The 26,798-nt window shown below is 39.8% G+C and overlaps 1 protein-coding gene across 1 annotated transcript in view; it reads left to right on the forward strand.

Annotated features, from left to right (window-relative positions):
• The window catches only part of STK40 (serine/threonine kinase 40), a 34,050-nt gene extending 8,104 nt beyond the window's left edge, over positions 1 to 25,946 (forward strand). The window contains exons 2-11 of the mRNA XM_075264559.1: positions 612 to 730; positions 1,842 to 1,927; positions 5,380 to 5,523; positions 8,644 to 8,871; positions 9,481 to 9,533; positions 12,926 to 13,041; positions 15,476 to 15,620; positions 17,968 to 18,087; positions 18,573 to 18,654; positions 21,362 to 25,946. Of these exons, the coding sequence (XP_075120660.1) occupies positions 619 to 730; positions 1,842 to 1,927; positions 5,380 to 5,523; positions 8,644 to 8,871; positions 9,481 to 9,533; positions 12,926 to 13,041; positions 15,476 to 15,620; positions 17,968 to 18,087; positions 18,573 to 18,654; positions 21,362 to 21,607 (1,332 nt within the window). The 5' untranslated portion in view covers positions 612 to 618 and the 3' untranslated portion in view covers positions 21,608 to 25,946. The remainder of the gene's footprint in view (positions 1 to 611; positions 731 to 1,841; positions 1,928 to 5,379; positions 5,524 to 8,643; positions 8,872 to 9,480; positions 9,534 to 12,925; positions 13,042 to 15,475; positions 15,621 to 17,967; positions 18,088 to 18,572; positions 18,655 to 21,361) is intronic.
• Positions 25,947 to 26,798: the final 852 nt, after the last annotated feature.

Raw genomic sequence — 26,798 nt, forward strand, 5'->3', positions numbered from 1 at the left:
TGTACAAATGACTATTGTGCACTCTTTAGTTTCCCACTTCTATGATGCAATATGTGAAGCAGGATTATGTTCTGCTGCTGGTAATAAATAACATGCACCTAGATGTCCTCTGTGGTAAACTCTCTCGGTAACAATATCCATTACTGCATAATAACAGGATTGCTGTTATGTAATAATGTCATCATTGCCACTAATGTACACGGCAGCATGGTCTGTGGTGAAATTCAGCCGTCCTATTGCACCTCAACAAGGTGATGATGGAGAAATGCTCTGCTTGTCTCTCTGTAGCATTTTATAAGAAGACAGAAATGAAGCTTGTGGTTTCCATCTTCAGACTAGCAGGGTTTCTTTCTGCAATTTGCTGACGTCGGCAATTATTTTAACATATAAACGTGTTTTTAGCCAGATTAATAATTGTTCTAGTTTATTAAACACTTCTGACCTGTTACATGTGAAAACTCTGTCCTGTGAAGGCAGATGGAGAATTGTCTGCCCAGGAACTGACTGTAAAATCAGTAGGTGGAGAAACTATGCAGGAAAAGGCCTGCCATGAGTAAGTTAGCAGCCAGCACTTCACTGTTACATCCATCTCTTCATGCTTCCTTTTCCAGATAGAGGATGAAGAGAAGAGCATCTGAAAGGGATTCTGGGGAGACATCTGCCAGATCCAAGGCGCTTTGCAGTAGCATCTCTGGAAGTAATGCCAAGAGGGCTGGGCCATTCATTCTGGGTGAGTGGGAATGACTGTTCTGCGTTTTATTAAGTTTGTTTGAATGTACAGAGCAAGGCCAGAACATTGTTACACTAATCTATGGTGCTGGAGCAGGAGCAGAGCCGTCTGCTGTGAGTGGTTAAAAAAACGTTTTTGTTTTCCCTTTAACCCTTTAGATTCCACTATAAATAAAGGGGGTGACTTGTAAGAGGTCTAATAGATTCCCTTTGGTGCAGTAACCTACACTGTAATACAGAAGTATTGCAATGTACTATATTGGCAATCTCGCCCTCTAGTGTGTTATGTCCCAGTATGGGACTAGTTTAACTCCCCCACCAACAAAAATCCCTGTAATCTAAGTTAAAATAAATAAAAACGTAAGTGGGCCTTTCACACTGAATACCGTAAACAACAAAAAGTACAAAATTGCTAATCATATTTATCATCCTGACTCAGAAAAATTGGTAGTTTTACATTTGCATAGGAGACCTGTCCACAGATTAAGTGATATGTGATCACTGAGGGGGAGGGACTGCTGGGACACAAAGTGGTGACTAAAAGGGGGTCTTGAGCCTCCTGTTTCCGTTCAGTGCGAGATGGCATTGAGAAGGGGTGGGAACAGGTTGGGGGTCAATCATAAAGCACCATTCAAGGTCTGTGGCTGACATAGCAATTACAGCACTAAGGTGTCCGACAGGTAGTGTCCGCTCAAAATCTGGCACGGACATTAGGAGCGGACACTAGCTGTGTCCGTGACACTTGTCATTTATTTAAATGGGCATCGGGTGCGTTCTTTTGCACTCCGTGCCTGTCCTTCCCTGTCCGTAAGTGAAGATGTCCGACTTCTCAAGCGGACAGAAGAACCCTGCATGTAGGGTTTTTCTGTCCGCTTGAGAAGTCGGACATCTTCACTTGCGGACAGGGAAGAACGGGCACGGAGTGCAAAAGAACGCACCCGATGCCCATTTAAATAAATGACAGGTGTCACGGACACAGCTAGTGTCCGCTCCTAATGTCCGTGCCAGATTTTGAGCGGACACTACCTGTCGGACACCGGCGGTAGTGTGAACGCTCCCTAAGCTGTCTGTTTCATGTATTATTTATTTTCTTTTTTTTTTTTTCTTTGAAGGTCCACGATTAGGTAACTCTCCTGTGCCCAGCATTGTGCAGTGCTTGGCACGGAAGGATGGCACTGATGACTTCTATCAGCTTAAGGTGGGTACACTTACTGCTCACTGATATTGCTAATGATTAAGATTTAATATTTTTACTTATTTTCTACTTCTCATATTGAATGTACTCCAAAGTTATGTACACAGAATGACCATAAAAAGCCACAAAATGGCATTTGGCGGAAAAGAAAACAACTTTTAGAGTTATCATTTTATGCCAGAAATCTGAGGTAAATTATGTTGGAAATATGTACCAGATACAAGCTGACATACGTTCCTTGTCAAAGTACACAGGTTGGCAGAGGGTGCACGTAATTTATGAGGAGGTGTGTGTTCTCATAAATGAAGTGGACCTGCTGCCAGCAGAAGTGCTATGAAGACTGGCATTACTAACTAATCTAAAACATAATCTTACTCATTGACTTCACATGGACAACAGTCTCTGTCCACAGCAGAACTCACAATCTACATCTCCCTTTCTTGCCCACTTGTATATACAAATTAGGGCCTGTTTCATAGTATCATGTTGTAGTGTAGGAGGAAACTGGAGAACCTACACAAAGATGAATCTGGGAGAAATGCATACTCCTTCGTCTACTTTTCCCCTTGTCCTATCACAACAGCTAAACCTCAAAAAATGCAAGAAGTTAGTTTTGGGCGTCTGAAGGCCATTGTTGTTCAATGCTCTTCTTTTAAATGCATCATTATAATATTTTAGCCAGTTCTGTTTTTTGTTGTTTTCTTCTGCCAGATTCTTAATCTAGGTGTTGTGATCCAACTTGTATGACCCAGAGATGTGCACTGTTAGGGGGCGTTCACACTACCGTTGGTGTCCGTTATGAAGGTGTCCGTTTAAAAGAAAAAAAAACGGACACCTATCATAACGGACATTAACGGACACTAACTGATGCTAACTGATGTTAATGTGTCCGTTTTTTTAACTGATCCATTTAATGGATCAGTTAAAAAAAAACGGACACATTAGTATCAGTTAGCATCAGTTAGTGTCCGTTTTTTATACTGCCCGTTTTTTTCTTCTTGCTGTTTATGCTTTCTGAGCATGTGCAGAAAATAGACGGACAGAAAATAACGGACTGTAACGGATGGCCATCAGTTACTGTCCGTTATATGTCCGTTGCCCATAGACCTCAATGTTAAATAAAAAACGGACACTTTCTGTCCGTTTTTTCAAACGGACAAAAAAATCCTGCATGTGTGATTTCTCTGTCCGCTTGAAAAAACGGACATGGTTGTTAACGGACCCTTAAGGACACAAACGGACACAAACTGACAACAGATGAAATCCCATTGAAATGAATGGAAATTATAACGGACACAGCTAGTGTCCGTTGCTAAAATCTTGAACGGACAGTAGCAACGGACACTGCAATCGGACACCAACGATAGTGTGAACGCCCCCTTAGTTATTTTATGGTTTGACTTCATCAAAATGTCATAAAATGCATCTTTCTTGCAAACATTTTTTTGTCAAGCAATGAACTGAAAGAACTGCTTGTATAATATTTTGAAAGTTCAGCTTTTTTCTGGCTCTGCCACCTGTAGGATTCTGTTTGTCAGGACATATTACTTTATATTACTTTTTTTTTTTTTTTTTTTTTTTTTTTAAACATTATGTAATTTGTGCCTAAAAGCTCTCAGTATCTTTGCAGTAGAAGTTTGCATAGTAGATGAGGTTGTATGAAGACACAGGTCCATCAAGTCCAACCTATAACCCTACGTTGTTGATCCAGAGGAATGCAAAAACCCCCCAGGGGTCTTATGCCAATTGCCCCATGTCAGTGGAAATAAATTCCTTCCTAAATCCAATCTGGCAGTCAGTATAAAACCCTGGATTAACTAGTCCTTATCAAAATCTAGAACTCTTAACCCGTAATATTTTTCTGTCCGAGAAAGGCATCCAGGCCCTCTTTGAACTTGTTTAATGAATCCACCATCACCACTTCCTGGGGCAGAGAGTTCCAGAGCCTCGTTGTTCTTACTGTAAAGAATCCCCTTCTATGTTGCTGGTGAAACTTTCTCTCCTCCAGATGTACAGGATGTCTCCTTGTCACTGTCACCGGCCCATGCCTTAGAGTAAAAAGATACTTAGTTATTTGTGCTGTCCTTTCATTTATTTGTACATTAGGTTTCCCCATTGAAGTCATTTTTTTCCCTCCTGTTTTTTAATAAACTGAATAACCCCAAGTTTAGTAATCTGTGGTACTCCAATGCTCCCATTCCCCTAATATTGGTTGCCTGTCTCTGTACTCTCTGTAGTTCAATTATGTCCTTGTATACTGGGGCCCAAAATTGTGCACAATAGTCTGTGGCCATACCAGTGATTTGTATAGAGGCATAACTATGTTCCTGTCAAGAGAATCTATACCTCTTTTGAAGCATCCCATAATTTTATTTGCTTTGGCAGCAGCTTAAATACACAATACATTTTATTTCTTTGACGAAAATGTATAACTTGCATGCTTCCTTAGATCCCCTGTAATATCCTACTATCCTTCTCATTATTGATTACCTTACAAAGTTTAGTATCATCTGCAAATATGGACACCCTGCTTTGTAAACCCTTTACCAGGTCATTAATAAAGATATTAAACTAGAGAGTACCTAATACTAACCCTTGCGGCACCCCACTGGTGACTGTGACCCAGTCTGAGTACTTACCATTAACAAGTACCCTCTGTTTCCTATCAGTGAGCCAGTTGCTAACCCAAATGCATATGTTTTCCCCCAGTCCCAACATTCTCATTTTGCATACCAACCTTTTATGGGGAACAATATCAAAATCCTTTGAAAAGTCCAGGTACACCACGTCTACCACATTACCCATGTCCAGTGTTGAAGTGACTTCTTCATAGAAGCTGATCAGATTAGTCTGACAGGACCGATTCCTCATAAACTCATGCTGATTGGGTGTTATAAGATTATTTACATTGAGATACTCCAGGATAGCATCACTTAGAAATCCCTCAAATATCTTACCTACCACAGAAGTCAAACTTACTGGCCTATAATTTCCAGGCTCATTTTTAGACCCTTTTTGAATATTGGCATCCCTAATATTCAGAATAACATTGTATAGCTGTTAAAAAAAATAAAAGCTCCTAACGCAGTTTCACGGCTGAAAATCCCCCCCCCAATCATTGAGCATATTATAGAAGAGTGAAGAACTTTATATCCTACAAAGTTTCCAAGGATTTCTCCTTTAATTATGTGCTATTCCCTGTTAAATGAGTTGTAAAATAAAAATTTCATCCAGGTCACCCTCTGACGCCTGTAGTTCTCTGAACAAAAACGTGATGCTACAAGACTACATTATCAAGGGTCCATAACTAGGCTACAGGCACAAAGGACCCATAAAACTGCCATTTGAAGCCTAGGTGAAAATGTTTTTGATGGGGTAAACATCAAAGCCATTGTCTATCAATACACTATCATCTGATGTCTTCACCCCCACTTTCTATTCTCTTAATTCTTTAGATACTGAGTTTGGATGAAAGACCAGATAAATCGGGAGAGACTCAGGAAGAGCGACAAGGCAAAATGTTGTTACATACCGAATATTCCCTGTTATCATTACTGCACAATCAGGATGGAGTGGTCCATCATCATGGCCTCTTTCAGGTAATAGAAATTGACCAATTCCTCACCAATGTTATTGCTGTGGATTTGCTGTCAGATATCCTAATACTTCCTATTCCTTCTGAATCAACTCCTGATTGGGTTTTAAAAACCAGAGGAAAACCTGCCACTTTGGGTTTATAATTAAAAAAAAAAAAAAAGGGCAGGTTTTCTTCTGTTTTTTAAAACCCAATCAGGAGTTGAGTCTGAAGGCATTAGAAATATTAAGGAAGGACTTCTAAATAAGATAATGTGTCAATTCTGGTGCGAAATATCAGAACTCTTCTGTAAGTACAGTTGTAAATGTGGCACAGTATATTTAAAGGGAGTCTGTCAGTAATCAGGCTAATGACAGTACCTTGTAGAGCTGCTTTTACACTTTCCAAAGATGACTTTCTTATTTTGCAATGCAGCTCTATTATTCATGAAAATTGGTGTTGTATTTGTACATAAATTAGCTGAAAATGGCTTTAGGGTTGTTTCTTCTTCTGCTGGGGCTTCTTTACTCTAAATAATCACCCCTCGCTGACATCCAGCTCTGCCCTTGACGGACATTGTATTTCCTCTCCTGCTGGGTCTTTACTCTCTGTCTGCAGTTAAGGCTGATTATCTAGTGCAAAGTATGTGAAAGTTGAAGATGTTACTCAAGCAATGAAGATGGAACTGGATGCCAGTTAGGGACAATTATCTAGAACAGAGAATGAAGCCACAGCAGGAGAAGAAACGCCACCTAAAGCAATTTCAGATAATTGCATATGAATAAAATCCCTTTTTTTTTTTTTTTTTTTTTTCTTTTTTCTTTTTTTTTTATGGAGATGTATCTCCAATGTAGAAAAGACTACTTTGGAAAGTGTAGAAGCAATTCTAACCTGATACATATTTTCCTGCTGACAGACTCCCTTTAAAAGGGAGTTTCCATTTTCTGATATTGTTAACCTAACCTAAGAGTAGGTGATCAATATTAGTTCTGCAAGGGTCTAATATCCACACTTTCCACAGATCACCTGTTCTGGAACAGTGTGGTTCCTGGTAATGGTTACATGCTGGGAGCCGTGTTGCTCACTTGCTGAACAAAATGTAGCAACAGTTTTAGGTACTGTAGTGCTACCTCACTGAAGTCGGGGAAACTGTGCTGGAATTTGTACAGCGAGTGAGCATTGTGAATCCCAGCTTGTAAACCTTACTGGTAGCTGATCTGTGGGAGTCCTGAATGTGAGACCCTTGGCAATCTAATATTACATAGTGGATAATCTCTTTCAAGTCCAAATTTGCTTGATAAAGGCATTATAATTTCGTCTTGATGTCACTAAATAGGACTATGAAGAATTACATGATTAGACATTACCTTGAAAGCACTGTTGACTGATGACATTCTGCCTTTGTCAATGCAGTGCTGCTAAAAACTGTTGTCTGTACATTACAACTGACTTTGTTCGTTGTAAAGTAATGCAGCAGTCCCGAATGTGTTCCGAGTGCTTTGTGTAATTTTACACTTGTTACGTGAGGCCCAGTGTTTCATAAGATGTAACACAAACACCAGAGTGGAATGAGAAGGCAATGGTTGCTAGCCTGGTGAAACGTATCACTTTTGGAGAGGTTTAGCAAGTTGAGTACTATTACCTCATTTTACAACCTTCTTCCTGCGTGTTCCATGGAGGGCAATTACAGATCCTCATGGGAAGTGTTAAAATTCCCTGGCTGCTAGTGACTGCACTGCAGTGACTTAGGAATCTGTAAATGGGCTGCTTTTTGCCATCATAGTATCATTTGAAGTGTTGTAGCACTAACTAATAGTGCTGGGAACTGGTATGCCATAGGTTGCCTTTCAGCTGTCAAACTGAGCCACAAAAGCGATTTCACTAGAGATGAGCAAACACTATTCGAAACAGCCGTTCCGAATAGCACGCTCCCATAGAAATGAATGGACGTAGCCGGCACGCGGGAGGTTAAGCGACTGGCCGCCGGCAAAGTCTGTGTGCCGGCCGCTTCCATTCATTTCTATTGGAGAGTGCTATTCGGAACGGCTGTTCTCTAGATTTCACTCAATCTTTAGAAGTGGAGTTGTGCAGAAGAGAGACTTTTCCCTAAAGTTTTTAATTGTATTTAAAGATGTTCTTGGATTAGAAAACATGGCTGCTTTCTCCTTTATCAGCCCTTAAACTGCATTTAGTAACTTTTCAATTTTTTTTTTTTAAACCCCCCCCCATACACATTTAGACTTGCTCCTGCCACATGGCACTGTAGAAGTTCACTAATCTGTAATATTTGTGGGCTGAAAAGAGTTCAACCCTTTCCCAACTTCTATAACTTGGTTCATAAGGTTGGAAAAAGGCACAAGTTTATCAAGTACAGTCTTTAATCCTATCCTGGTAAATCAAGTAAAAGGCAATACCCCTGTTGAGGCGAATGACAGTTGCCTAACTCCAAATATCGTAATAATTCTTTAAGGACACCTAGAAGAAGACTAGCAATATTCTTAATTTACAGAATTTCTAAAAAAATCAATAGGTTTTTTTTTTTTTGCCTAGGTGACGCACCCTCAGAGGCATTGGCTGCCATGCCAGGGAAATATGCCACACATGCCTGGGGTTGCCAACCCCTGTTCTACAGGGTGCCGCTTTCCTGGCGTTTCAGGGGCTCTGCAAAAGTAGGATGGTGTTTAAAAACCAAACTGTCTAAATCTGTGCTCCAAAAACCAAATGGCGATCTTTTTCTTCTGTGCCCAAATCATTTATTCCCACATGAGATTGTCATTTAGCCCTCGGAACTTTTGCTTCTTTTTTTAGAATAGGGGGCGTGGTCTGAATTGCGATACTTTTCACACTGTATTTATGACTTGCGCCTTGATGTAATATATGTTGGCATAAATTGGTGTTTGGGCACACTGCAAGGAGCGCTCCAACTCTGGTGGATTAATCCCATGAATGCCGTGATCAATAGTGACCACAGCGTCCTTGGGCAAAATCCGAACGAACATACAAACTACCCTACGTCCTTATAGAGGGGTTGTCTGGGAAGTGAAAATTACCTGCGTATTCAGTACTTCAGCTGGTTATGAAAGGAGATATGTTTAATTTAGTCACGTTGCAATGCCTTTCACAATCTTCTTATTTCTCTCCTTAGGATCGAACCTGTGAAATTGCAGAGGATATAGATACCAACAAGTTAGTAAGGAAGATGAGGAAGCGCATATGCCTTGTCCTGGATTGCCTGTGTGCTCATGATTTTAGCGACAAGACTGCAGACTTAATTAATTTACAGCATTATGTTATTAAGGAGAAGCGATTAGGAGAGAGAGAAACTGTGGTCATATTCTATGATGTGGTCAGAGTGGTGGAAGCTTTACACAAGGTACATATTTGTGTGGAATAAGACTTTAACAAGAATAAAAAATTCAAAATGGGATGGAATTGGAAAAATACTGTTTGTTCAACTTATGGTCTTTAGATTACAGTATTTGCTGTGCAGCCAAAATTTCATGCCACCTATATTCTATGGGATGGTATGATTTCGGGGGATTCAAAATTTATATACCTGTAGTTTTATTTGTTTTAACAAAAGAAAAACCAAACCCCAAACTTTGTGAAAAAAATTTCTTGGGATCATATTCCGACACCTGTAACTTTAGATTTCTGTATATGTTGAGGCAAATTTTTTTTTTTTTTTTTTTGCCGTGCCTGATGTACTTTAGTTGTACTATTTTGAGGAATATCAATTGCTTTGATCACTTCAAATTTTTGAGAGCAGCGGTTCAGCTGCTTTCAACTCCTTTTGAATTTAAACTCTTAAAAAAAATGTATAACTGTAACTGTGACTACATTAACATGTAGAGGTCAAGATGTATTCCAACCTATATTAAGTGGTGTAATTCACATTTTTAAGCCACATCATTTCAGCAGCTGCATTTCGTACAACACTTAAGTTTTTTTGTGATGAATTGCTTCTTTTTTTTTCTCACAGAAGAACATAGTGCACAGAGACTTAAAGCTGGGTAACATGGTGCTGAACAAGAGGTAAGTTTATTCCGATTTGTGACCGGTGTGGTAATACTGGTATGTCGCTGGCTGCATTGCTTCAAAAAGGGCCCACTTTTTTTTTTTTTAATATAACTGAGAGCTTGTCTTTGTTGCCAATAGCGACCAACTACTGTACAGATTTTTAGTGTATGAAGTGTGAACTGAGCTCGATGTGGTTTAACTCACATCTAGGTAGTCTCTTTACTGTTCTATACATCAGTGGTGAGTGAGCAGTTACTGAGCAATACTATCATGTACATGTAAAAGATAATCTACTTCAGTTAGGGGAGCGTTCACACTACCGTCTGTGTCCGACAGGTAGTGTCCGCTCAAAATTTGACACAGACATTAAGAGCGGACATTAGCTGTGTCCGTGACACTTGTCATTTATTTAAATGGGGATCGGGTGCGTTCTTTTGCACTCCGTGCCCTTCCTTCACTAGCCGCAAGTAAAGATGTCCGACTTTTCAAGCGGACAGAAAAACCCGACATGTAGGGTTTTTCTATCCGCTTGAATTTCTCTCTATATTTATATATGTGTGTGTGTTTGGCTAATCTGCATGTACATTTTCTCTGCCTTAAGTTTTTCTTGGGTATGCTTTGAGGTGATTTAGGTTCTCCTTTTTTTTTAATCTATCTAACGCTGACCCCTGTCGGAAACTTGTCAGTAACTATGTAGAGATTACATAGTAAAATCTTGATTTACTATGCACAATGTAGTATGACCTGCAACACTATCGAGGACCATTATACTGTTAAAGGTAAATCTGGGGAGACGCATTAGGGTTAACACTGCAGAATAGGGAAGAAAAAGTACATGCTACAATTCATGGACATCTAGAGGACCATTTATAAAACATGTGGAATGAGGTCTTCACTGCAAGAGCAGCTAACTATAGAAACTCCTAACTCCTTCAACCTGACACTTTTATGAGGATTAAATGTTATTTGGCAGTGTGTTTTTCATAATATTCATAGTTTGGTTTCTAGCGCTTTAAAGTATTGAATTTGTGACATAGACCAGTCCTGAGTAGAAAATATATGATCTAGTTCCTCTCCCCAGCTGGATGCAAAGGCAGCAGGCATTGTTCCATAGCATCATTCTGTAGATTATAGAGATTGAAGCAGTGTTGGTATATATTCCTACTGTTCTTGTCCCATCTGACCCATATCCACATGCCTCTTTAGAGGTTAGAAATCATAGATGGGAATCTCCCTGTGTAGTGCTGCTAGATTGCCTATTTATTTGGGGAGATGAGCGTATGCCACTACTTATAATAACTGGTTCATTACGCCCTACACATATGGCAGAGCTGGTGAGTTGGCACACTGGGTCCCCGGCAGACTAGTAACTTTGTCCCGTAGGCGTTCTTTCCACCGTAGGACACTTTACATAGATCTTCTGTTAATTTCAGATTCCACCACAACATATGGAGCCTACAATTTTTGCACAAATGTTGTGCTTTTGTATATTGCTTCGTTACCAATTGCTTTTTATTTGGGACAAATCTTATTTTGCATCAAAAAATTCGGCTTTCCTCTACTGTGTAGATGTTTTTGTGTGTTTGCCCAGAAAGAAAACACATTATTTTTTTTTCCTCAAATACTTGGAATGCTAATTCTTAATAACACTTAAGAGGCAGGCTGAAAAGCAAGGAAAAAAAAAGCTGGTGTTTGTAGCACTTTGGCGTGTTCCCCCGTAGATTAGCGTGGGCTTATGTATAAAGCTATTGGCTTAATGAGGATGATTCATCTATAAGAGTACAGCCTGTTCACTCCTGAATAATAGCGATTCCTGTGTCTATGTAATACACAGTCCAGTACATCACCCACATGCATATACACAGAAGGGCTTATTAAAAGTGCATTTAGCACAATCTTGTTCATTAATACTCTGCCAACTGTACTCTTTTGGCTGCAATATAAAAGTAATAAAAATAAACTTTGACTCCTGGAACTGCATCTAAACTGTCTCAGTCACTAGAAGGCAGTAGCTGGAAATATTTAATAAAGGGAGACTGTCACTAGCAACTTTGATATCCAACCAGTCACAGTGCACTGTAGGGGACATTAAGCTGAGCACCATCGTAGCTTTTTAGATTATCTGATGCATGCTCCATTACTTTGAAAAACAGTTATTATAAATGTGCATTGGGGCGTGCCAGAGCCTCAAGGGTTCTTTTGCAAACTGTGAGCAAGTAGTTTTTTCCTGCTTACTTTTACACTATGTCTACATGGCATTTACACTCCGTAGGTTTTTCATTTGTGCAAATACACAGTGTATTTATCAAGAATCCGAAGTGGCAAAAGACTTGAGCTGAAGATTTTGTGTATATCTGCAATTTGTAGGGTAAAATTCTGCAAAGTAAATGTCTTCCGAAACATCAGTTTTAACCTGTGGTTGTCGCACTTCAGGAACTGTCAGTCTTTATTAGGGCACTGCATTGGGTAGCGACACAGCAACAGCAGAATTGTGGCTTCCAGCCATTCATATATCAGGAAACTGTAATTTGGCAGACCGCTATTATGAGTGGCTGGGTTGATTTCGAGGAGACCATATTGCTTTGTACAAGTAACGTGAAATTTAATTTAAGCAATAGATGTCGGTGATTAAGTTCTGTTTTAGACTACTATATTTAAGCCATTGGTTTGTGTAGTGAAGCCAATACATAGTAAATGGGGGAGTGATTTTTTTTTTTTTTCTTTGATCGTGGATAATGTAGTGTATGGAACCATCTGCTTCTGGCTCCATTCTATGCATAGTACTGGAAGCACCCCTAACTGGCTGATCTGTGCGGACAAAATGAAAGCAAGCCACCAGTTGCCTACTGCCTATCTGAAGGATAGCCGGTAAAAAAAAATATTTAAAAAAATTCTAGGTCCCTAATGAACCCTTTTCATTTATACTGTCTGAATGACCCTTATGTTAATTATACCCACATATTGTTGTTGCCTCATATAGCCATCCTACTACCCCCATTTAAACTGTGATGTAAATAATGCCCACCTACAAGGCGCCATGGAACTAGGCTTCTACGTCCCACCATAGGAGGCACCATGCAGTGATGTCAGTGTACCCGCCTGCGCTAGAACAGACATCCTAGCTGTTTTTAGGCAACCTTGTAGGCCACAGGCCTGAAGAGGCTTGAAGCCCACAGGTAAGAATGGTAGAGCAGGAAGCTATTGGGGGTCTTGTAGAAAAGTTTTAATTGCTACCTTTGTTTGCGGAAGCTTCGGTGGTCACATTCAGCTTTTATTCTCCATTGAAAACAAAAAACATTTGCTTGTGACTTTTTGACAGTAATGCTTCTCCAAAGTTCTAATGGATTTGTAATTTTTTTTTTTGGTCTGGACTGCCTTCATAGTCATGAATCCATTCTATATTTCAGGACACACAGGATAACAATCACTAACTTTTGCCTTGGTAAACACTTGGTGAGTGAAGATGATCTATTGAAGGATCAGAGAGGAAGTCCAGCTTATATCAGTCCTGATGTTCTTAGTGGTAAGTGGCTGATATTGAGTGCTAAACCTGCAGGGGGCACATTGTTTATTCAGAGAAATTTGGGCTTCTGCTGTTGGCACAAAAAGTGAAATGTATCTTGTATGAATTCTGAAATATTGTCCCTACCTGTTTACTATTCACACTTTAAATAATTGGGATGAAGTCAAGGTCGGGTGCCTGCAGTTAAGATAAGTAAATCTATATCATGCAAGACAGTACTGATCATATAGCGTAGCATAATAGGTCTATAATAAACAGAATAAATAAATGGTTTCTAGAACAAACATAGGAGATATGGAAGGCATAGGAACAGAATAATAGCTGGCCACCCGTTATATTAAACTATCTTCCTAATTATTTCTCCTGCTTTTGTACAATTTTTCCATGTTTTCTTTTTCCATAATTTTTCATCTGTTACTCAATTTCTTTTTTTCAATTTTACATAAACCTCTGTTCTCTATTGCGGATATTGCCCAAACCCCCTTTCCTTTTTACCTCCTTACTACTTTGTTTTTTATTTGCATTGCTGGCTCATTCATTATTTCTATGCCCATTTTGTCCTCTCCACTTCATGTGGAGCACCTGCGCCTTGCAGTGACGCTTCCAATCCCACATATGGCCAGTAACACGTTCAATGCCTTGACGTCATCAGACGTTCCTCTTCTTATGCCCATGCCAACCCCACTTCAGCAGCCTCTCCTTCACAAGCATGACATGCTCTTTCCATGGTATATATTTACTTGAACATTTCTATTTGACTAGATTATTTCACAATGTAGCTATACCATATTATACCACTAGGTCATATATGCTTTAATGTCAATAGTACATATAACGTAAGATTTCTGTTCACAGTAGCTATGACCCCCTCTTTTTACTGACTCCTATCTGTGTATGCTGCAGCTGCGCATTATATTTATATTGCATGGTTGCATATTGCAAAGTTATATTTAGTAGTAATTTTTATACATATCTTGGTATATATCTTGTACATATCTAATATCCCATACACATTAATTTATGTAGTGATTCATTGGAGTATACCGTTAATGCTCCCCATTGTTTCTTGTATTATTCCTACATCTCCCTCCAGTGTTTCAATTTATATATACTGTATTTAAGTCCTAATATCAGTAGACCCCATGACCGTATCATGATGTATATTTACTAGAATTACGTGTGTCTTAAATCTGATATGCATGTTTTACTTTTTATAGTGACAAAGCTATTAACAAATTTCTCAAATATGTATAGAACCTAGGTAGACAAGTTGTGGGATGCCGTAAATATATATCCAAATATTTTATTGATGGGTCTGTCAAGAAACCTTCTCCAACACACTGAAATTGTTCTTCTACTTTAAAATAATGGTTAAAGATTTTTTTTTTGCCGGTTAGGGTTCGTTCACATCTGCACCTGGGACTCCATTCTGCAGGTTTCCGTTTCCTGGACAAAACAGAGGCAGGAGATGGAAACCTGCCGGCATGTTTCAATCCCATTCATTTGAATGGGCTTGAAAAGTCTCCGGCTGTGAGCGTTTTATGCTCTCCGTGGCGATACTGATTTTTTTATTTTTATTTTATTTTTTTTAAACCGGACACAGAATCGAACATGCAGTGCTCTGTCCGGTTTAAAAAAGCTGGTTTCGACACGCAGAGCATAAAACGCTTACCGGCGCTCATGGCCGGACTCGGCATGACAGGTTTCCGTCTTCTGCATGCAGAAGACGGAAACCTGAAAACGGACTGCCGAACGCTGGTGTGAACCCAGTGTAATAGAAAAACATGGCTGCTTTCTCCTACATACAGCACTTCACGGTGTCTACAGATTGTGTGCATTATTGCAACTCCATGGAAGTGAATAAAGACTTAACTGCAATACCACAAATTCCCTGTATTGTTTTAATAAAAAACCACCCCTGTTTTCTAAGGGTGTATTCACACTGAGTATACGCTGACTGATTCTGAACGTTAAAACACGTTCAGAATCAGCGTGTACAAAGCAGATCCCATTCATTTCAATGGGAGCCGGCATACGTACACTTCCCATAGAAATGAATGGGCTGCTTTTTTCCCTATTGGTTTCAATGTGATATGCGCGAAATACATTGAAACCAATAGGGAAATAAAGCAGCCCATTCATTTCTATGGGGAGCGCACGTATGCCGGCTCCCTAACTTTGAACAACACTACATCTACTCTACAGGTTTATTGGGTGAACATTTTGCATTAGTATTGGTAAGCCCAAACATGAAAGGGGTAAATATCTTTCCACTGTGTTTTTCTCTTCATTCCACTAATGTAGATGTACTTGCAATAATTGCTATTGGCCCAAAGCAACAGATTTTAGTAAACCTTTTTGTCATTGAACTAGATTTAGGCTTAGATCTGCTATTCCTGTACTTGTGTTAACTGCTGTCTCCGCTTGTATCAAGGTCGTCCTTACCGTGGAAAGCCAAGCGACATGTGGGCACTTGGAGTTGTTCTTTTTACTATGTTGTATGGCCAATTTCCCTTCTATGACAGCATACCTCAGGAACTCTTTCGCAAAATTAAGGCGGCAGAATATTCTATCCCAGAGTGAGTGGGTGCAATCTTTCCACAATTTTTATTTCACATGACATCTTAAAGTTTATCTAATGCACATCTGGTAGCATAACTTGTTTCCTCCAGATTTATAAAAAAATAAATAAATAAATAAATAAATGGGTCAATTTGCCCATGATTTTACCTGCATTCTTCATTGTATAGTTTCTGGTGGATCAAAGGTTTTTCCATCTCCAAATGTTTTTTGTAAAAATTGGTATCTGACCTGTGGGGTCTGACACCTGGAGCTGCACAGATCCGCAACCAGGTGCCAGAACCTAGAGCAGAGCACATGAAGTGGAAGCAGGTTAGTGGATGTGTGCAGAGTAGTGTTGAGTGAATAGTATTCGATTGAATACCTCGCTCCCATAGGAATTTGTGTAAGCGGCCAAACACTAAGGGGGTAAGCGCATCAAATATTCACTGCGCTTAACCCCTTGGTGTTCGCCCGCTTACACGCATTCCTATGGGAGCGAGGTATTCGATGAGTACTATTCGCTCATCTCTGGAGCAGAGTCTAGGTGTTGGCCACCACAAATCACATACTTATGGCCAGTCCTGTGGATAGGTCATTTAGTCTGAAAATGCATTTGGGGCATGGAAATCTTTTTAAAGGGGTAAACATTGCAAGAAGTATTTAATCCGATTAATTCCTATGGGGGGAACCTCTGAAAAGGTTCCATTTTCAGAGAAGCCCCTTCTCCCCCAAAAAATGTGAAGTTGATTGACCTCATTCATTTCAAAGTCGATACAATATAAATTTGATAGATGAATCCACCAGTGGCCCTCAGCCAGTACTTGCCTCACTGCTCCTGTGCATGCATTCTTCCCATGCTTCAGCTGCACATACATCGCAGGAGGTGCTGGGGACCAGGGAGGTAAGTATCTGCACTCAAGCTCTTCTGAGCCTTTAAGCTGCAGGCCTGTGGCCTACAGACTCTGGAAGCTTTAGAACTGCGGAGATGGAGGCAATGACAAAAAGGTCTCATACATGCAGTCCCTGGGGCTAAGGGTACGCAAAGCAATTCTGTAATACTTTTTAGTACCATATTCTGGCACAGATTTCTCAATGGCTTTGCCTGACCCTGTGCTAAGCATCTTTGAGGAGAATGGAATTAGTTTTGCCCTACCTGCTGTAAAAGTGTTGCTTTTATTTAAGACCATGTTTTGGGGAGCTTTCTGTTCCACTCAGTGGCACACTGTTTTACTGTTTACGACCAAATAGTTTTGGCAACACAAGCATGGCGCTAAAGAACATCCACGTCCAGTTTCAAATTTTTAGATATTTGGGCTCCTTTAAAGTTGTCCATACACACGAGTAGTCTCCTCCCTTGTTTACACTTGTACACATACTAGCGTTGTAGCACAAATTTAGACCACCTTAAGTATCATAAAAGCTTATTGTGAAACTTGGCATTATTACAAAGACCGATGGCAAAAAAAAAAAAAAATTACAGCGTTCACCAATCCGTGTAAATCCTGTAATCTGATAACTGCTGCACAAGGTTTTTGTCATGGGTCTTTCAGTTGGCCTTGTACTTTCTGCGCATGTAAGGATGTCTTGAGATACAATCAAAATGGCAGCACCCGTGTTTTCCCCCTCCTATTTCCTCTCTCCTATGTACAGCGCAATCTGTTTGGATTGCAGTGCATATGGAGTGGAATGGTTTCTCTGGTCTAAGCAGGAGGACTGTGGCTACTCCTGACTGCTACATTCCCCTCCCTGATCATGTAACCACAGCTGCAGCATATGTTAGCTTTTATTTCTGTAATAGTATGTTACCAAGTATGAAGGCAGTTGGTCTGACTGTACTTTTGTAACACATGGGAGAAAGGTGAAAGTATCAATTGTAGAAAATCTGATCACTATTCCAATGCTTATTTATTGGATCAGTTTGGTTCGATTCATTTCATCATTGTGCAGTGGAAAAAACAAATGATATGGTACCAAAGTTCTTGTAGCTGGCTGGTCAACACTTACTTGATACCTAGCCTAAAACTGGTACTAATAAAGTACCAGGTTCTTTTTGTCGTACCTTTTGGTAGAACAAGTGGTCCAAGTTGAGCTGAGGCAATCCGGTACCATGCAGTAGAAAAGGGGCTCTGCAGGCCTTCTGTTAAATGACGTGTCAAACACTAAATTCTGTACCGTTCACTCTATCGATCTGGCTTTGGGATTTTGATGTGAATATTTACAGTGCATTACACAAGGGCTTCTTGGTCTGACATTGTCATATCAATACCTATAGCCATGGAAATTGTGTGGGGATCTATCTATCTATCTCAAACAAATTGTTTTTGTTCGTTTTTACTTATATGAACTATTGTGTGTTTTTAATAGAGACGGCAGGGTGTCGGAGAGCACAGTGTGCCTCATTAGAAAGTTGTTGGTTTTGGACCCACAACAGCGTTTGACTGCATCAGACGTTCTGGAGTCTCTCGGAGGCATCATATCCTCATGGTGAGTGACTCCTGTCTTGGTAAAAATAATGCTGCCTTCATCCCATGTCACATCTATACATCAGACAAATAATGCTTTGTGTGCTTTACAGTATAGCATAAAGTACAGATATAGCTCTCTATTAAATATATATATGATTTCATTGATCTCTCTTCTATATCTCACTCTCGTACCATACAGCTGCATACACTCTAAAGGGATATACCCTGCCCACAGGCTGGCGGATTCCTTGCTGACTCTGTTCGCAGGGATTTTTTGTTTTATTGCAGTCGTAATAATAGACACAACCCTCAACCATTTACTTAGATGACAATTCTGTAAATCAGTTGCTCTTTTCATTGCTTGTTATGATTGCTCTAGTTCCAGGCAGAAATCTGTGTGTACTCCAGCCTCAGCCCTCTTTATACCTCTGCCACTAATACAGTAGTAGCAAATGTTATTTGAGAAGTAATATTTATTTTAATAAAGTATATCTTTACTTACAGGCAATCTATGTCCTCCCTAAGTGGCCCCCTGCAGGTTGTGCCTGATATTGATCATGTTACCAGTCCAGAGAACTCACAAGAGGTAAAGTAACCTTTCTTATTATTTTAAAAATGTTGATTTGTTGTGTGCAGTAAATCTTGGCGAGTGAGAAACACAAAAATGTTTACTTCTTAGTAAAACTTGCCACAAATGCTGCTGATGCTAGGTTCACACTAGCGTTCACCTGTCCGTTCTGTGGTTTCCGTCTTCTGCATGCCAGAAGTCGGAAAGCTCAGACCGGGTCCAGCCATGAGCGGCGGTGAGCGTTTTATGCTCTCCGCCGCGAAACCGGATTTTTTAATCCGGACACAGAGTACTGCATGTCCGACTCTGTGTCCGGATTATAAAACCCAGTTTCGCGGCGGAGAGCATAAAACGCTCACCTCCGCTCACGACCGGACAGCTTTCTCACCCATTCAAATGAATGGGTGTGAGAGCCTCCTGCAGGTTTCCGTCTCCTGCCTCTGTTTTAGGCAGGAAACGGAAACCTGAACTACGGAGAGGAGAACACTGATGTGAACGAGCCCTTAAAGACATGAAACATGCTTGTACAAATATTATTTTTGGGGGTGATGAATATTGATATGTGTTTTACAATAGTTCAGCTGTTTTAGAACTGTGTGGTTCCAAACCAAGCACCCTGGCCGATCGCTGTTAGGAAACAGGGCTGTGGTCTTATGACTTCGTAGGCCAGTGACAGCCTCCTCAAACAGCTGATCAGCATGTGTCCTGGGTGTCAGGCTTCCCTAATCTGTTATAGATGACTTGGCCTAAAGGTAATTAATCACATTCGCTTTAAAGCCTAACCAAACTTTTGAACAACTTTTGATACATTTTTTTTTTTTTTTTTTTTGGCAGTATTTGTATCATTTGTAATGTGTGGGTTTTTTTTTTGTTTTTTTGTTAAATGAAGATTGTGAGCCACATATAGGGATCACAATGTACATTTTTTTTTCCTATCAGAATGTCTTTGTAGAATGGGAAGAAATCCACGCAAACACAGAGAACATACAAACTCCTTGCAGATGATGTTCCTGGCGGGATTCAAACCCAGGACTCCAGAGCTGCAGGGCTCTAGTGCTAACCACTGAGCCACCGTGTTGCCCCATTAGTATTAATACATTTGTATTAATGCAGTATGTAAAATACATTAATTAAAAAATGCAGGATTTTACAGAAAGGAGACAACATTTTAACTTTTTTTTTTTTTTTTTTTTTCCCCCTTCACTGAATGTTCCTGAGTGCGGGGGTACTGGGCTTTGTAACTTGTAGAGAAAAAGAGGTGGAGGGATCACTTCACCGTTATATCTGTGGCATTAGAAAATGTATAAACTTGCTATTGGTGTCATATGAAAGAGGTGGTTCTCTTATTTCATATGTTATTAGAGAATTTGTGTGCTATTTATATTTATTTAGATAGCACTGTAATCTTAATGTCATTGGGATTTTTTTTTTTTTTTCACAGCCTATACTCCCATACATAGTAACCCTCAGTAAGAGGCAGAAACTGCACTCCATATAGAAACAAGGGCAAGAGTGAGAAAATGCAGGATTTCACAGAAAGACAAAATGTGTTAAAGTATATTACAAAATTAGACTTTCTGGAAGTGTTTGAGTTATAAATAAAAGTTGTCCGAAAATGTTGTTACACTTTAAAACTTTTAAATACCAGTTTGTAAACTGGTTCTGTGGAGACTATTGCTCGGCCTGCACAATAGCCACATGGGTAAGACCGTGAGACTGAACCATTGGGCATGCATGCACAGCAAAATAACGGTTAAAGAGGCTCTATCATTGGGAAAAGTCATTTTTAACTAAGCACATACATGCATAGCCTTTAGAAAGGCTATTCCACAGCTACCTTTTGTATGTAAATTGCCTTAGAGGTTTTTGGATGAGTCCGGTTTTATTCATATGCTAATGAGCTTCCAGCCAGCACAGGAAGTTCCCAGCAGCACTCATCTCTGCTATTCTCACCTATCTGTGTGTGCAAACAGGAAGCAGGAAGTCATCAGCAGCAGCCTGTGCTGTACACATACACAGGAAAGAATAGGTAGATGGTGCACGATGAGACTTCTGGGGTGCACCAAGAGGCTAATTAGCATATGAATAAAAACAGACTCATTCAAAAACCACTAAGGCAATTTACATATAAAAGGTAGGTGTGGAATAGCCTTTCTAAAGGCTACGAAAGGATGTGTTTAGTTAAAAATGACTTTTCCCAGTGATAGAGCCCCTTTAATGCATATTTTACACGATCAAACAGAGAAATGTGAATTGTGTTCCTATTAAAGGAGTCAAAACACAAAAGGGCAGATTTATAAGGACTGACCTCTAAACTTGGAGAGATCTGTACACCTCATATGACAAGGCACACGCCTCCTTATAAATGAGAGGCACCCGCTGCCAGCTTGTGCACCTGTGGAATATTTACGCCAGATTTCTCGCTGTGCCCCCTTTTTACGGAAAGTGGCAAAGACTTCAGAGTTGGTTGCAGTGGTGACTTTTTATGCCACAATACTGGTGTGCGGGGTAAAATTCTAAATCTGGGCCAGTGAGTATAATTTTGTTCATATACAGATTCTGAAACCTTCATTTGGCATGTTCCCCACCCAACCCCCACAGTTGTTTAATGCTTAGTATGTGGGTGAGGCGTTGAGTCATAAGATTCAGACCAATAGAAACAATATTGGCAGAAAAATTGTAATCCTTTTTTTTTTTTTTTTTTTTTTCCCCCCCCCATCATTAGGCAAAAGTGACAGAAGAGTCCTCGCAGTACGAGTTTGAAAACTATATGCGGCAGCAACTACTTTTGGCAGAAGAGAAGAACACAATTCATGAAGCCAAAAACTTTCCTCAAAAACGTCACTTTGGCAATTTTCCCCCTATTAGAAGACTGGGATATGATGCTCAGCCAATGAGCCCTTTGGACGCTGCAATTTTGGCCCAGCGATACCTTCCTCCACCTCACCTGTCTCTTCCCAGTGCTCACTAACCCCTTTTTATGTCGTTTGGATTTATTTTCTTTGGGGGCGAAAAAAAACTTGTGGATAAATCCTTTCAGTTTTGAAAGGTCACATGGTGCTAACCCACTTCCCTTTTGCTCCTTCCTATTCCAGTATGAAACTCCCATTGCACATAAGTCTTGTTGTTGATCCTTCTTCAAAATCCTATAGCAATACTTTCCAGCACAAGAAATCTCAACTAATGTAGCAATCTTCTGTTTGACAGGGTTTAGTTTTTAGCTGCGTACATAGCAAGCACTTCACTGCAGCATTAAGTATCAATAACTACATATTTGTTTTATCCCCAATGCATCCTACCACCTTGAAAAATTATTTTCCGATCAGCCTTTTTTTTTTTTTATATATACATATATAGAGAGAGATATCTATAAATAGGCATTAAATCTACCTCCTTTGTTTTTTTGTTTTGTTTTTTATATAAAGTATAGTTCCACAATGTTGAGAATTGCAGCTTTAGAAGGAGTCTGCTGTGGAACAGATTCATTTTTAATTTGCTATTTGTTCATAAAGTTAGCCCCCCCTTCTAAATAACGGGGTGGTATAATCTAGATATTGTGTGTACATATATAAATATATATATCCTTATATAGAGATATATATTTGATATTGAATATCCGCTGGATTGCAATATCCGTGTAGAAAGAATAAGCTGTGTTATAACCATCAGGTATATAACATCCCATATCCCCTATACCTGCAAGCAAATTTTTTTTTCTTCTTGGGTTTTCATATTTATTAGAATTTGTGCGTTTTTTGTTTTTTTTTTTTCCATATATGCTGTGGTTCCATTATAAAGCACAGTAGGAATTGTTCTGCATGCTCATCTTGTGTGGAAATTGAATTGATAGTCAAACATAATTTCCCTTGTGCCTAAAAATACAGTTATTGAATCTAGATCTACTGTCTGAAATATTGATCATGACAATTCCACCAATTCTTATCCTACATCGCTGTTACGCATAAGGGTATCTCCTACAGTCACTTTAAAGAGTCCATTTAAATCAATGCAAAATGTCACGGACACAGCTAGTGTCTGCTGTTAATGTCCACACAAGATTTTGAACGGACATTAGCAGTGAACACTAGCTGTCGGACACCGACGGTAGTGTGAACACTCCCTTAGCTGTCTGGCTAGGTCCACACATTGGAGTAGTTTTCTGTCTATGTTCTTACCCATGACATAAGGGTGCAATATGGTCATTGGTGCACTGTAAAACCTTTACTGCCAAGTGGGCAAAGATTTTTCCCCTTAACAGGCCCATGGGTTAGCATGGACAGACCGCTGCTCACAAGTTCACTTCCTGGACCAAGTTGGGGTAACGTGGTTGTTTAGAATGGGTTAAATAAATACAGGCTTTATGTTTAAATGTGGCATTTTCTGAAGAAATTTGTTGAAAGGATTGTCATATATAGATTGTATTCATTGTTGGAATGCTAATGTACTGTGTGCACATTAGGGTATCTTTTGTCGGTGAATGGAAACCTATTCGGTTTATGTCCACAGGCTGAAAATATACTCATCGCTTTGTAATGAAGTGTGAGCGAGAACAAAGTGAGGGTTCAACTTCTAATTCTCAGCGAAATCAACTGTTAAAGGAGATTTCTGGCATTTAGAAATTGATGAACGTAAAAGGGAGCTGAGGATCTATATCCGCTGCAGAGTACAGACCTGTGTCCCTACACTGTGCTATTCATGCAGCCACGCCGACCCCCACCTCCTTCCCCAATCCAGTATCCAGCTGATTGGTTAGAGTCCACATCATGCATCTGATATTGATAACCTTTTGTAAAAATAGAAAATAGGTCATATGTATATAAATCCAATATTTTCTTTATAGGCTGGGTCCCCATGTTATGCAAAAAGTGTGGCAAAAATCGTAGTGTTTTACAGTCCCTGCAAAGCAAATCCCATATACATATTGCAGAAAAATATCCGCAACGTAAATGCTGTGATTTCCAAAACATTAAAGTCTTTACGAATCGAAGCATGTTAATTATATATGGGAGACCGCCAGCATTCTCTTACAGATATAATTTCACAGAAAGCCCGCAGAGTTTTCCTCTGTGGACTCTCTGCTTCAAAGTGCTGTGGGAAAAACAGCAATGTTTCTGCTTCGATTTTTCTTGCAGTGCCTTTCCTCTGAGCCTGCTACATTGCGTCTTGGCCTTTTAAGTTTCCATTCACTGACGATTTTGGGAAGTTGCAGTATGTTTCATTAGACACTTTGTAAAGGATATGTCATAAATTCAGTCTGATGTTAGAGTGGGAGAAACTGATCAGATAACATGCAGATCAAAATCCCTTCTCTTTAGGCTTAAAGGGATTCTACCATTAAACTACCTTTTTTTTTCTAATGAACACGTCAGAATAGCCTTAAGAAAGGCTATTCGTCTCCTACCTTTAGACGTGGTCTCTGCCGTTCCGTAGAAATACCGGTTTTAACCGGTATGCAAATGAGCTCTCCGCAGCAATGAGGGCGGGCCCCAGCGCTGAAAGGCCGATGAGCGCATCCCCATTGCCCGAGAGCTCTTTCCTGCGCTGCCGCCTCCTTCTGCAGCAACTCCGCCTCTTCTGGCTTCTCTTGCTCTTGCAGTTCAATACAGGAGCCGGCCATTTTGGGTAGCCGCCCTTGCAGTTCAATACAGGAGATGGCCGGCGGCCATTTTGGGTAGGTCTCTCTATGCTCCTGTATAGAACTACAAGAGCAAGAGAAGCAAGAAGAGGCGGACTTGCTGCAGAACAAGGAGGCGGCGCAGGAAAGGGTTCTGGGCAGCAATGGGGACGCGCTCATTGGTGTTTCAGCGCTGGGGCCCACCCTCATTGCTGCGGAGAGCTCATTTGCATACCGGTTAAAACCGGAATTTCTACGGAACGGCGCGGCGGAGACCACGTCTAAAGGTAGGAGACGAATAGCCTTTCTTAAGGCTATTCCGACGTGTTCATTAGAAAAATGGTAGTTTAATGGTAGAATCCCTTTAAGGGTGTCCTACCGTTACTGATGGCCTTCCCTTTATGAGCAGCGGTCAGTCACTGAACTGACTTATAGTAGCCGTCAGACGATAAAAATAATCTCAACCCCCCTTTAATAACAAGTCCCATGTGTGAACGTTTGTTTTGGCTTTTTATGTGTGTGGAATTGGACACGGCTATGAAATTGACATCTATCAATCTCAGTATTTTACTCCCTCATACATAACTAATCTCTCAATCTGTAGACCATCTTACCATGTCTTATACAAGTATGTCTATAGTGAAATGTGGTGATGGGTAAAGGTTTTTACTTCTGCATTGCTACATTAACACATTCTAATGTGGAAATTCTTGTATAGGATTTGTGATTTGCTGGCAAATGTTTCTATGTACACGTTGTGCTGCTTTACCTCCTGTTGTGCTTCTCTTTTAATTATCTCAATAGGTTGATCTAGCTTTTCAGCCACATACTGCTCAAGTTTAGGGTTGAAAGAAGTTTCTCCATGACTGAGCCATTACCATTGCCATTTTCTTGCCGCCATATACTGTTGCATATGTGACCTAAACCTGACCCATATAGGAAGTGCTAGGTCTTATGCTACTGTCGTGAACTGAGTCCCACTTTCAGCAATCCCCCTCCCCCAAGTTAGTCTAACATTTCAGTGTGTGTGTGTGTGTGTGTGTGTGTGCAAGTAGTAAACTGGGGTCACGCAAACTTGCCCCTCTGGTAGCTAAAATTTTGATTGTTTAACCCTTTTTTTTTTTTTTTTCTTCTCCTTGCTTTTGTGTAATCGTTAATGGTTTTAGAATGTTACCGCAGGAATTAGTCTGGTTCAGTCACTACATTTTTTTTTTTTTTTTTGTTATTCCAAAGCAATATCTCCTAAGTGGGTACCTTCTGAAAGTCACTGCTTTGTCGCAACATGACCACAAAGATCCACATCTTATGCCATTTTGCTGTACCACCCTGATTAGTATTGGATGAGCCATTTTGTCAGGTATATTGTTTATGTGCTTAGTATTGTACCTAAAATCATTGTCTATAAATTAAACTCTCATTCTAAAAAAAAAATAAAAAAATAAAAGGGGTTTATACCCCATTTATGGCATGCAGGTATGGAAATGATACTGGAAACATGACTGAGGCCTGGAGCATATGATACATCATGAATCTACATCTCTGTACAGTAATATGTATTTTCTTTTCAGGATTTTTTTTTTGTCATGTATTGAGCAATAGTTGCGAAAGGTTGCATTAAACTTTTAATATATAAGAATATGTACAGTGTTCAGAGTTTAGTTATTCAAAAGAAAAGGCCACACCGCCATTGTAATAACAGACGACCATATATTGTTATGGCTTGCATGCCTACTTCAACTTATGTACAATATAATGACTTTGACCATAGTCCTATGGCAGTATGTAGTTTTATGTGGAAAAACTTGCAACACCATATCCCTTGAAATGTTCTATGTGCATCTTCTTACTGTCTGAAATTAAGCTAAAAACTACCATTTGATGGCTTCTGAGGTGTACATTACATATAACAAGAAAACTATAGCTAAAATATAAGGTATAGAAACATAATATTGTATTGCATATTCATGTTGCACTGTCTGCACCTTGGGGCACTGTAGTTTGTGCAGAGTTAATGCTAGTCTATTACCTGGTGGAGGGCAGGGTAATTCCCTTCCACTATGAAGACCTGGGAATTGCAATGAGAGAATGGAGTGTTGCTGAAATACATCGTGGACTGGAATTTTACTTTATTTTTTATTTGTAGTCTTCTCAGATACGGAGTGAATACATGTCTAATTTTTTTTTTCCTTCTTGTTTAATAAAGCTGTTTAGCTATTTTAATTAAAAGTAGTAACTTGTTTATGTAGACCCTTATTTTCATTGTTAAAGTTGTATTCACAGCCAGCAATATCGCAAGGTATGGTACATGAATGCAGAGTAGCAATACAGTTTATCTAATCCCCCCCTCCCTCATCTGAGGTGCTTTTATGCTACCAAATCTTGGATGTGAGACTTGGTCCGTGTGAGGGCTAAACTTGTCTTCCTGTACAATATCCTGGCAGAAGGACTCCTAACATAGTGATGTATACTAGAAGTCTCTGCATCCCAGTGACATACTGTCCCTACTATAATCACTTCAGAATAGTGTCACTGGGAAACAATGGCTCTT

This window comes from Leptodactylus fuscus, chromosome 2, assembly GCF_031893055.1.
Source record: "Leptodactylus fuscus isolate aLepFus1 chromosome 2, aLepFus1.hap2, whole genome shotgun sequence".
In the NCBI taxonomy this organism is placed as follows: Eukaryota; Metazoa; Chordata; class Amphibia; order Anura; family Leptodactylidae; genus Leptodactylus; species Leptodactylus fuscus.